Source organism: Oncorhynchus mykiss, chromosome 32 (assembly GCF_013265735.2).
Source record: "Oncorhynchus mykiss isolate Arlee chromosome 32, USDA_OmykA_1.1, whole genome shotgun sequence".
Lineage (NCBI taxonomy): Eukaryota > Metazoa > Chordata > Actinopteri > Salmoniformes > Salmonidae > Oncorhynchus > Oncorhynchus mykiss.
The window spans coordinates 22,175,468-22,185,389 of NC_050572.1; the positions used below are offsets into that span (position 1 = coordinate 22,175,468).

The 9,922-nt window shown below is 42.7% G+C and overlaps 1 protein-coding gene across 1 annotated transcript; it reads right to left on the bottom strand.

The window, feature by feature from the left end:
* Positions 1-2,489: 2,489 nt before the first annotated feature.
* Positions 2,490-4,745, bottom strand: LOC118946544 (major histocompatibility complex class I-related gene protein-like). The gene is made up of 4 exons (XM_036971852.1): positions 4,605-4,745; positions 3,737-3,979; positions 3,240-3,615; positions 2,490-3,006 (listed from the first exon to the last, which is right to left on the bottom strand). The coding sequence occupies exons 1-4, from the start codon at positions 4,743-4,745 to the stop codon at positions 2,780-2,782; spliced, it is 987 nt and encodes a 328-aa protein (XP_036827747.1). The 3' UTR covers positions 2,490-2,779.
* Positions 4,746-9,922: the final 5,177 nt, after the last annotated feature.

Here is a 9,922-nt window from a genome sequence, read left to right on the forward strand (position 1 = left end):
CACTATATTAAGTGGCATTGTTTAAAGTGGCAAGTGATAATTTTTTTTACATCAATTTCCATCCATTTCCATTATTAAAGTGGCTGGAGTTGAGTCAGTATGTTGGCAGCAGCTCTCAATGTTAGTGGTGGCTGTTTAACAGTTTGATGGCCTTGAGATAGAAGCTGTTTTTCAGTCTCTCGGTCCCTGCTTTGATGCACCTGTAGGCGAGGTCAGGTTTTTATGATCAACGAACTTCACAATGAAGTTTGCTTTGAGTATAAAAAAGGCTAGAAAAATACAGCAACTTTCAGTATAAACATATAATGTGAAAAATGTTACCTTTTGGATTGACTTCTGATGCACATATTTACATCTGTTTACACATTCATGTCCTCATTTTGTACATTACTTATATTCTATATTTACATTTTGCACATATTCCATATTAACATTATGTACATTACTTGGATGTTTACCTAGACTAGAACAACCATAATATTGTAATAAATGACCCACCCACTTAACTTGATAGTTATCTAGAATGAGAAGTTCTTCATAATGTGGGAAACTGGTGGAGGAATATACTGTATAATACCTAAAGAAATCCATGTAGGAAAATACAAATGATAGGGGAGAACACTAGTTGGAATGACATCCCTGAATGTAATGAATCTACCCCATGTTTCTGGTCCCCACTAGTCTCTGTGTTCCTGGTAGTTGTTGCATGACTCCCTGGTCCTCCTCCTGTTTAACCAGACAGCAGCCAGGAGGACCCAAAAGTAGCAGCAGCTTCCACACTCCCAATGATGAAACCTGCATTGTCATCCTCTGGAATGAAAAAAATATGTTCATGAATTATGGGTACTTGTTTAGGCGTTGGTCTTAGTATGACATGACATAAGTTAGGGACACTCCTCCACAGCATCTCAGTGCTTACAAAGATCATATTACAGTTCGTATTGTAAATGTCCATGAGAAAATGGTAATTGGCTATGCAATTTGAAGTCAACCGTGCAGACATTAATTGCAAGTGATGTAATTATGATCTGTGGTATTCCAACTAGTTTTGGATTAAAACTCAACTGTGCCGTTGATGAGTAAAAAATGGTCCCCAAAATTGGACTTCATTGGCCAGGAAAGAGGACACCTTTCCACACAGTAAATGCTTTATCATTGAGGTAATTTGTTTTTATTTTGAACGTTTGGTATGCTAAGTTTGGGAATTTGTGGTTTATGAGGTAAAAATAAATTAATAGCCTATGACTATATGCATAGAGTTAAATGTTTTACCAATATTCAAAGGCAAAAATTATCAATTAACATGACAGAGGTTATTTTTGTAGACTGTAGCCTCTCTACAAGTATGCAGTAACATTCACAATTTCTCTGTATGATCATAATTGCTAACTCCAGTTGGTCTTGACCACCTGAGTGTTCCAGTCTGATGGTGACTTCATCCTCAGGGTATAACAACACAGGGCAAGACCCAGATGGTGACTTCATCCTCAGGGTATAACGACACAGGGCAAGACCCAGATGGTGACTTCATCCTCAGGGTATAACGACACAGGGCAAGACCCAGATGCAGACATAGGAGGCAGATGGTTCGAATCTCTGATATTTATTGAACAACCAAGGGGCAGGCTAGAGGCAAGTCGAGGACAGGCAAAAGTTCATACACCAGGTCAGAGTCCAAACGGTACAGGGTGGCAGGCAGGCTGAATGGTCAGGCAGGCTCAGTGTCAGGGCAGGCTGAATGGTCAGGCAGGCTCAGTGTCAGGGCAGGCTGAATGGTCAGGCAGGCTCAGTGTCAGGGCAGGCTGAATGGTCAGGCAGGCTCAGTGTCAGGGCAGGCTGAATGGTCAGGCAGGCTCAGTGTCAGGGCAGGCTGAATGGTCAGGCAGGCTCAGTGTCAGGGCAGGCTGAATGGTCAGGCAGGCTCAGTGTCAGGGCAGGCTGAATGGTCAGGCAGGCTCAGTGTCAGGGCAGGCTGAATGGTCAGGCAGGCTCAGTGTCAGGGCAGGCTGAATGGTCAGGCAGGCAGGCTCAGTGTCAGGGCAGGCTGAATGGTCAGGCAGGCAGGCTCAGTGTCAGGGCAGGCTGAATGGTCAGGCAGGCTCAGTGTCAGGGCAGGCTGAATGGTCAGGCAGGCTCGAGGTCAGGGCAGGCTGAATGGTCAGGCAGGCAGGCTCAGTGTCAGGGCAGGCTGAATGGTCAGGCAGGCAGGCTCGAGGTCAGGGCAGGCTGAATGGTTAGGCAGGCAGGCTCAGTGTCAGGGCAGGCTGAATGGTCAGGTAGGCAGGCTCGAGGTCAGGGCAGGCTGAATGGTTAGGCAGGCAGGCTCAGTGTCAGGGCAGGCTGAATGGTCAGGCAGGCTCGAGGTCAGGGCAGGCTGAATGGTCAGGCAGGCTCGAGGTCAGGGCAGGCTGAATGGTCAGGCAGGCAGGCTCAGTGTCAGGGCAGGCTGAATGGTCAGGCAGGCAGGCTCAGTGTCAGGGCAGGCTGAATGGTCAGGCAGGCAGGCTCGAGGTCAGGGCAGGCTGAATGGTCAGGCAGGCAGGCTCAGTGTCAGGGCAGGCAAGAGGTCAAATCAGAGTTTAGTAGAAAACAGGAACTCAGAAAATACGCTGGTAAGCTTGACAAGACGAATTGGCAACAGATAAACAGAGAACACAAGTATAAATACACTGGGGGTAATGGGGAAGACGGGCAACACCTGGATTGGGGTGGAGATGAGCACAAAGACTGGTGGAACAGATCAGGGTGTAATACAGGGTTCTTGTTGGATCACACAGCTTTAGGTGTTGTTGTTGTCCCACTCCTTAGGGTCCACCGTCAGTGGAGACCTCATCTGGAAGATCCCGTCGTGGTTGGGGAGGGTCTCTCCATACTTCACATCCTCATGGATATCCTTTTCTCCTCTCATCCGCATCACCATCACTCCTCTGGGGTAGAAACCTGTAGCATGACATGTCACAACTGGAGAGGAGGGGGTCTTCTGGAGGATAGACACTGGGCGAGAGAAATGGGTGTGGAAAGAAAGGATGGAAGAGAGAGAAGGGTGGGGTAAAGAGACAGAGATGGGAGAGAAAGAATGACAGGGAAAAGATGTAGAGCAGAATAAGGAAGTTGCTATTAACAATGCACAGTGTTAACAGTATTGTGACTTATGTACAATTCAATGCACACATTTAAAAACTCAACAGTATTAAATAAGAATTGTGTATGTAGAAGAAATTGTCCCAGTGTTTCTGTACCTATCCTCTGCAGAGTACTCTTCCCATTCTGCAGATACTTCTTGAGACATGTTATACACCTCTGGGTGAGGTAATGCTTATACCCCTCATTGACAGCTATGTTACTGTCATACTTGTGTTTGGTGATGACAGCCTGTGGCTTTGGAGTGACCCATGTCATTGTCTTTAGGTCAAATGAGATGAAATCCTCTCTATCATGACCATTCTGAAACAACACATCAGTGATACCAGTCTCTTCATCCCACTCACAACCATACATTACCTGGTATATGTGCACACCAGAGAGAGAGAGAGGCAACGAGAGAGACCGAGTGAGGTTCAGAGTTGTCGAGATATCATCACAGTGCACTGCTTTCTCTGTTCGTTGCTTTCTCTCTTATCAGAGACTCACACAGGGAGGAGGCTCTGCTGTTGGTTACAGAGGAGGGTAATACACACACACATGCTTAGTTAAGTTGATATTTAATACCGATGTTAATAAGGGTGGTTTATCATCACTCACCTGCAGTCTGATTGAAGAGCTGCTGGGAAACAACCAGGTTGGTTTTGGTGAGCAGCTCATTACCAATGTACAGCTGAATGTTTCTCTCCCAGTAGTCAGGCCCCTCTGACTTGGCTATCCACTCCTGTTTATGAGTCATTCTGCTGATGTTACTGTCATAGTAGGAGAAGGGATTTCCATTCACCAGCACCAAAGTCACGAACTCTGGCAAGTCTGGTATTCCTGATGTCCCAGAGTACTAACAAACCGCAGGGAATGCACAGCTGGAAAGTAGAAATATTCTACAATTACCACATATACAGTAACTCTATGTACTAACTCAACAATAGTATGTAATAAATGACACAGAAGATAGACATACTGACAGATACTGTAGGTTAGTACCTATTGAGAGATGGTGTGGCTGTTCAGTTAAACAGCTTTTTAGGTACACCCATTTAGTACCGTATTGGACACCCTTTTTCCTCCAGAAGAGCCTGAATTCTTTGGAGCATAGAAAAGTTACTCAATTGGTATCATGGGACCTAATGTGTGCAAGGAAAACATTACCCACACCATTATACCACCACCACCAGCCTGTTCCGTTGACACTGAGAGCCACTTCTTCTTGTTTTTTGCTGATAGGCGTGAAACCCGGTGGGGCCGTCTGCTGCAATAGTCCATCCGTGACACGGACCGACGAGATGTGTGTTACGAGATGCCATTCTGCGAACAACTGTTGTACTGTACTTTTATTTGCCTGTTCGGGGCCGCCTGTTATCTTGCATGATTCTTGCCATTCACCTTCGACCTCTCACCGTCCTTTTGGTAGGCCGTTTTTGCCCACAGGACTGCCTCTGACTGGATGTTTTTTTTTGTCACACCCTTCTCTGGAGGCATTCCTTCTCAACCCTAGACACAGTCTTGCGTGAAAAGTCCAGGAGGCCGACCGTTTCTAAAATTCTGGAACCGGCGCACCTGGCACTGACGATCACATCACTCTCAAAGTCGCTTAGGTCACACATTTTGCCCATTTTAACATTCAACTGAACACTAACCCAATGCCTGTGTGCCTGCATTATATAACAAGCCATGGCCACATGAATAATTGGTGGTGTACCTAATAAACTGGCCACTCACTGAGCGTACTTTTGAATGTTATTCTCTGAATGATGAGATGGGGATAATGTGCACTATTTCTGAAAACCAACTTTGAAATTCTAGTAAAGTGGAATATTAATAAATTCCCCATTAAAGTAGTTTGCCAGTTCTCCTGGCAGCACACACATTAACTTCAGCATGTTGTTATTTTTTTACTGTATGATTTTATGTTTTACTATGTCCCGGTCAGTAAACTTGTCAAGAAATAATGAAAAATAGTCATTTTTACCAATCCAACAAAAGGCCTGAGGAATGCCACATTCAAAACAACTGGGAACTCAAAAATATAATCAGTAATCTTCTGGTGGGAAAGTCAGAGCTCTAGAAAGCAGTGACCATGTTGTGCTGCTGCCATGTCATGTGTTGCTAACATGCTGTGTTGGTGTCTTAGGTCTCTCTCTGTGGTGTGGTGTGGTGTGGTGGTGTCTCCCTTGTTGTGATGTGCATTTTTGTCCTATATTTGATTTTTTTAATCCAAGCCCCTGTCCCCGCAGGGGGCCTTTTGCCTTTTGGTAGGCCGTCATTGCAAATAAGAATTTGTTCTTAACTGACTAGTTAAATAAAGGTGAAATCAAATAAAAGGCTCCCGAGCGGGAATTCCCGATTTGGATGAGATTTCAACAAAAAAAATCCCAGTCTGTGCTCGTTCTTTTCCCCGGAGTTCCCAGATGTTTTGAATGCACTGAAGTCGAATGTTGGAGATTTTCCAGGTTCCCAGTTCTGAGTTCCTAGTTGCTTTGAATGCGGCATAAGCCAGGGGTAGACAGCCCTGGGCCTCTACGCATCAGTGCTGATCTAGGATCAGGTCCCCTATGTCAATGTCGATTCATTATGATCTAAAAGGCCAAGCTGATCCTTAATCAGCACTCTGACTCTGAGTAGTTTGATACAGGCTTTCGAATGCTGGTGCCTGTACATGTGTCAGTGCCTATCAATGATTTATGTACAGAAGAGAATAGACATTTTACAATGATGGCATTATACCGCCTGCTACGGCAACTGCTCCGCCCACAACCGTAAGGCTCTCCAGAGGGTAGTGAGGTCTGCACAACGCATCACCGGGGGCAAACTACCTGCCCTCCAGGACACCTACACCACCCGATGTCACAGGAAGGCCATAAAGATCATCAAGGACAACAACCACCCGAGCCACTGCCTGTTCACCCCGCTATCATCCAGAAGGCGAGGTCAGTACAGGTGCATCAAAGCTGGGACCGAGAGACTGAAAAACAGCTTCTATCTCAAGGCCATCAAACTGTTAAACAGCCACCACTAACATTGAGTGGCTGCTGCCAACACACTGACTCAACTCCAGCCACTTTAATAATGGGAATTGATGGAAATTTATGTAAAATATATCACTAGCCACTTTAAACAATGCTACTTAATATGTTTACATACCCTACATTATTCATCTCATATGTATATACATCTCATATGTATATACTGTACTCGATACCATCTACTGCATCTTGCCTATGCCGTTCTGTACCATCACTCATTCATATATCTTTATGTACATATTCTTTATCCCTTTACACTTGTGTGTATAAGGTAGTAGTTGTGGAATTGTTAGGTTAGATTACTCGCTGGTTATTACTGCATTGTCGGAACTAGAAGCACAAGCATTTCGCTACACTCGCATTAACATCTGCTAACCATGTGTATGTGATAAATACATTTGATTTGATTTGATAAGAGTGAGGCAGGGCAAAGTTGACAAACGAAACAACCTTATTTCAAACAGATTAAAAAACGCCATTATTTGTTATTATTTGCTGATGCAGCGTGAACGCAGAGGAGCAAAGTAATAAGACACTAACTTGGTTGGTTCGGTTGTTAAAACACTTTGAAAGAACATTCCCATCAATTATAGATGCTCGCTCACATATCTATGGATCAAAAACAGACTCCATCTAAGCGGAGTAAATTAAAGTATTAAGGGTCTGTAACGATCGTCGTCCTCCTCGGATGAGGAATAGGAAGGATCAGACCAAAACGCAGCGTGGTAAGTGTCCATGTTCATTTTAATAAATAAACTGAACACTGCAATAACCAAAAAAACAACAACGAGAGAGCGAGAGAGTAAACGAAACAGTTCTGTAAGGTGCAGACACACAAAACAGAAAACAACTACCCACAAACACAGGTGGGAAAAGGCTACCTAAGTATGGTTCTCAATCAGAGACAACGATTGACAGCTGCCTCTGATTGGGAACCATACCCGGCCAAACACATAGAAATACACCACTAGGAACAAAACATAAAATGAACAACATAGAATGCCCACCCCAACTCACGCCAAGACCAAACCAAAATAGAGACATAAAAAAGGAACTAAGGTCAGGACGTGACAGGGTCGGCCATGCATGAAAATTATTTTGCGAAGCAGGAATTTGAGCCAATTTAAAATTTGTTACAATCGGCCACAACACAGAAAAACTAGGCAGGGTAAAGCTCCTATGTTTACAAAGTGAATGTATCAGCTTGTATTGCTCACAAACATAACTTTTAGTTTATCTGACAGTTTGTGCATTCATCAACAAAAACATAGTAAAAATAAATTATGCAATAGTACAACGACCGGTAAAGTTGTCTGTTGATTGCCAAAGTTGTCTTTTTGGTTTAGGGACCGAGGAGAAAACGCAATAACTTGTGGAAAGATTGGTCCTGTGCAAAATGTCAAAATGTCATCAGATGGACAGGTTTATAAGTAAATGAAAAGCTGAGAAAATGATGAAACACGTTCCTGATAAGATAACAAGTTACACAGGCATTAAAATTCTCAACATATGCTGAAAGAAATAAAACATTTTTCTATTCCTGTTCCCAGACAAAATTAACATTTGTTGTATAGTTTTACTGCAAGAATGCGTCATTTTGCATGAGTTAATAAAAGTGGTGTAAAAATTCATTTAAAATACTTTAAAAACCTCTCTGGGATATATGGGACTCTAGCATCCCAACTGGCCAACATCCAGTGAAAATGCAGAGCGCCAAATTCAAATAAATTCCTATAAAAATTCAACTTTCATGAAATCACACATTCAATATACCAAATTAAAGCTACACTTTAATCCAGCCAACGTGTCAGATTTCAAAAATGCTTTACGGCGAAAGCAAACGATGCTATTATCTAAGGATAGCACCCAAGCAAACAAACCCAGACCATCATATTTCAACCCGCCAGGCGCGACACAAAACGCAGAAATAAATATATAATTCATGCCTTACCTTTGACGAGTTTCTTCTGTTGGCACTCCAATATGTCCCATAAACATCACAAATTATCCTTTTGTTCTATTAATTCCGTCGATATATATCCAAAATGTCCATTTATTTGGCGCGTTTGATCCAGAAAAACACCGGTTCCAACTTGCGCAAAGTGACTAAAAAATATCGCAAAAGTTATCTGTAAGCTTTGTTCAAACATTTCAAAGTACTTTTGTATTACAACTTTAGGTATTTTTAATGTAAATAATTGATAAAATTGAAGACGGGATGATCTGTGTTCAATACAGGAGGAAAACAAAGTCTAGCTAGCCTCTGTGTAACGCGCCTCTAACAAAGAGTACACTTCCCTCCAGCCTCATTCTGAACAGTGTTACTTCTTAGTGTCACGAATCCCGTTTCCTGAGTCAGTTTTTGCCTATGTTCTGTCCTGGAGTGTTTTTTCCGGCGTCCTGGAACGCACCCTGTCTGGTTGCCGGGCAATGTAGCCAGTTGGGAGTTCTGATTACCCGCACCTGTATCACATCAGCTATCTGCACACCTGGTCCTGATCATCATCTCTCCTCTTCATAAGCCCGGACCTGACATCCATTCCCTGCCGGATCGTTAGCCATGAACAGTATGTTGTGCCAGAGTATCAGCCTCAAGTTGAATAATGTTTTTTTACGTATTGCTTGCCTTAAACTTACCTCCGTTTGTTTTGTCTTCAGTTACTCACCCGGATCATTTACCCCATTCCCGCCTGGTCGTCGGAGGATTCCGCTTCCCCATTGGATCCACCTATTTACTCCTATCAACTCACCACCGCTGCCCGCTACGCCACCTGGATATATCTAACCATTCACTTTCACTTGTAAATAAATACTCACCTTCTTCCTACTCTCCTTGTCCTGGTCTGCTTCTGGGTTCGATTTTGAAGAAACGTGACACTTAGTTTCTCAAAGGAAAATCCTCAACCAATTTCTAAAGACTGTTGACATACAGTGGAAAAAATAGGAACTGCAAGAAGGTCCCTTAGAAATCTGGATTCCCAATGAAAACCTGTTGAAAAGAGTGACCTAAAAAAAAAAAAAACTGAATGGTTTGTCCTCAGGGTTTCGCCTGCCAAATAAGTTATGTTATTGTCACAGACATGATTCAAACAGTTCTAGATACTTCGGAGTGTTTTCTATCCAAATCTACTAATAATATGCATATCTTAGCATCTGGGCATGAGTAGCAGGCAGTTTAATTTGGGCACGCTTTTCATCCAAAATTCTGAATGCTGCCCCCTATCCTAGAGAAGTTCAGTATTTCTCTGTTGTCTGTACTTTACTTTACTATTTACATTTTTGACTAATTTTTGTTTTACTTCTACATTCCTACAGAAAATAATGTACTTTTTACGTTTTCTGTGACACTCAAAAGTAGCGGGACAACTTCCGGTGAAACTGAAGGGCGCGCAATTCAAATAAATAATCATAGAAATTATGGATATTAAACATTTAGGAACATACAAGTGTCTTATATCGGTTAAAAGCTTAAATTCTTATTACTCTAACTGCACTGTCTGATTTACAATAGGCTTTACAGTGAAAGCATGCCATGCGATTATTTGAGGACGGTGCTCCACATCAAAATATTGTTCCACCAGCACAGGTTTCATAAATTCACAAATAGCAATAAAATATTCACTTACTTTTTGAAAATCTTCCTCTGATTTGTCATCCAAAGGGTCCCAGCTACAACATGTAGTGTTGTTTTGTTAGATAAAATCCTTCTTTATATCCCAAAAAGTCTGTTTAGTTGGTGCCATCGATTTGAGTAATCC

Coding starts and splice junctions, on each gene's coding strand:
- LOC118946544 (XM_036971852.1), bottom strand. CDS start 4,745: ATGTGTGACCTAAGCGACTTTGAGAGTGATGTGATCGTCAGTGCCAGG. Junction 3,980..4,604: donor AGGAATGCCTCCAGAGAAGG/GTGTGACAAAAA, acceptor GCGGTTTGTTAG/TACTCTGGGACATCAGGAAT. Junction 3,007..3,239: donor GAGTACTCTGCAGAGGATAG/GTACAGAAACAC, acceptor TCCACACCCATT/TCTCTCGCCCAGTGTCTATC.